Source organism: Trachymyrmex septentrionalis, unplaced genomic scaffold (genome assembly GCF_001594115.1).
Source record: "Trachymyrmex septentrionalis isolate Tsep2-gDNA-1 unplaced genomic scaffold, Tsep1.0 scaffold30, whole genome shotgun sequence".
Classification (NCBI taxonomy): domain Eukaryota; kingdom Metazoa; phylum Arthropoda; class Insecta; order Hymenoptera; family Formicidae; genus Trachymyrmex; species Trachymyrmex septentrionalis.
In genome coordinates, this window is record NW_017305463.1 from 1,084,807 (window position 1) to 1,087,435 (window position 2,629).

Below are 2,629 nucleotides of genomic sequence, written 5' to 3' on the forward strand. Positions count from 1 at the left end.
CATATGCCACAGTCAACATTCGGAATGCGTCCGCGCACTTAATTTTGTTTTTCACACAAAATTTGATACAGATTCTTTGATCCATTTTTTGGAATAGGCAAAAATCGAAGACGAGCCAAAACACGTGCAAGCAAAGCAGCTGTCAAAAATTAACTGAACATTCAAAATGGCCGAACTTGTCGGCATAAGTGAGAGACATGAGTACCAACATAACGCCACAAAAAATCGAAAATCGAATATACGTAACCCGCGAAAATTCAAAATTTGCGATTCTTTTTGAACAGACCTCGTAGATGTTTTCTTGCATAATTATATATTAATAATGTATATCAGATGTGCGTACTAAAGATAAATGGAATTATTCTTTTATGTGAAAAAATATTATTCGATTTGTTGCATATAATATATAATTAAAATAAATTTTATCATTTAATTTCGATTACTTTATTATAAATTTTTATTGATTGAAATCAACAAAAAAGTAAAAATAAACAAAATAAATGTGGGTAAGGAATAGTTCGGTATTAACTGTGACTCGGTTGGTGCGGACACTTGTACTTTATTTGTTAGACGGAAGTCGAAAGCGTGGTGCATTCGCGTCGACGAGTAAAAAAAGACTGACTTCTCAGATCGTTGCTTGGCTTATAGAATCCTGAATGAACATAGGTGTATTAATCGTATGTGTTGTACAACAAGGTTCCATATTTCGAAAAGCTGAAAGAAAGATGTGTACATATGTTGACAATATGCAATTCAGTTGAATGAGTGAAAAGGATGTCTATGACGCTCACATGGACGATATATTTATTTTAACTTGTAAACGTTTAACAATTAGAAAATGATTTAAAAAATATTAGAAAACATATTGTAATATACGTATATTAATTGTTTGTTATTCTTTTGATAAGAAAAATATATCTGAGGGCGACGCCGTGCGCACGTGTCGCTACAGTACCCCCCTGCTAGTGATTTGCCTAATCACGAGAAACTGCCCTGAAGTCGGTCCGGGAATCGCACTCGTCTGCCCGATCGTGTGGTTTGCCATAAAGCGGTCTTGGTCGGCTCCTGGGCGGTTGGTGGGTCGGTCCTCCTTGCTGAATTTTCTGGGTTATCCAGCTCCGATGGCACGGACGGTTGCAATGATGTGCTGGAACTTAGGGGGTTCTCCAAACGCTGCTCGGTTGGTAGCGAGCTAGCCTTCTATGGTTCCTCGTCTTCTGAAATGATGTAGGTGGGCTTCAGCCGATCGATAGACACGGTTACATCCCTACCTCGGATGTGAACCACGAATGTTTTCGGTTTGCGGCTGACCACTTTGTAGGGTCCGTCATACGGTTGCTGCAGGGTTCCTCCAGGTGCGTTGTGGCGCACGAATACTTGGTCCGCCGTACTGAGATCTTTGAACACAAAGGTCCGCCGTTCGCCGTGGCGGGTGCCGTTTGTCGGGCGGAGTCTTCGGAAGTGCTGCCTTAAATCTTTGACGTATTCGGCCGCGTCGCCTTCTGGGAGTGCTCTTGAAGCCAAGAACTCTCCGGGCAACCGAATTGACTCGCCGTAGAGAAGGTCGGCTGTGGTCGCTCCCAAATCCTCTCGCCACGCAGCCCGGATGCCGAGCAGCACGGTGGGAAGAACCTTTGTCCATTGGTCCTTCTCGTGGCACTTGATGGCTGCCTTGAGCTGTCGATGTAGTCGCTCTATCATCCCATTGGCCGCTGGGTGATACGCTGTTGTCTTGAGGTGCGCTACTCCGTATAGCGCGCTAAGCTGCCTGAATAGCTGCAATTCGAATTGTCTTCCCTGATCGGTGGTGATGGGGAGTGGGGTGCCGAATCGAGCTATCCAGCCCTCTCGTAGAAGGCACGAGCGACGGTGACGGCCTCCTGGTCCACGAGCGGTATCACCTCAGGCCATCGAGAGAATCGGTCGACGCAAGTCAGGCAGTACCTGTAGCCTTCCGAGCTGGGCATGGTGATTAGGTCGAGATGGACGTGCTCGAACCTCGATGATGGTGGTGCGAAGGTACCGCACGGCGCCGAAACATGACGAGTTATTTTTGATCGCTGGCACTCTATGCAGCTTCTTGCCCAGCTTCGACAGTCGGATTTAATTGACGGCCAAACGAATTGTTGTGTAACTAGCTTGACGGTCGCCTTGATCCCTGGATGCGCGAGCTGATGTACCGATTCGAATGCCGCCCGGCGGAACTGTTCGGTGACGAACGGTCTTGCTGTTGTTGAAGACACGTCGCAATACACACTCACCGGTGTCCCCGGTAATTGCACCCTTTTTATCTGCAGTGCCGAGTTCCCATTAAGGTAGATTTTTAACTCGTCGTCGGTCTCCTGTGATGTTGCCAGAGCCTCGTAGTCCAAGGCTGCGATTTTTTCAACGCGTGAGAGGGCGTCGGCGACGATGTTGTCCTTACCGTGGATACGTGCCTGATATCGGTCGAGAATTGATCGATAAAGTCGAGGTGACGGCATTGCCGGGGCGAGCTCTTATCGGCTTTCTGTCGAAAAGCAAAGGTGATCGGCTTGTGGTCCGTGTAGATAGTGAAGGTCCTAGCTTCTATGTGCCTGAAATGTTTGACGGCGAGGTAGATGGCGAGGAGTTCCCGGTCGTATGCGCC

At 47.1% G+C, this 2,629-nt stretch overlaps 1 protein-coding gene across 1 annotated transcript; it reads right to left on the reverse strand.

The window, feature by feature from the left end:
* Window positions 1-1,200: 1,200 nt before the first annotated feature.
* On the reverse strand, window positions 1,201-1,701 carry LOC108749574. The gene has a single exon (XM_018488348.1). It carries the CDS (start codon window positions 1,699-1,701, stop codon window positions 1,201-1,203), a length of 501 nt encoding a protein of 166 aa, XP_018343850.1.
* Between the last annotated feature and the right edge of the window lie 928 nt (window positions 1,702-2,629).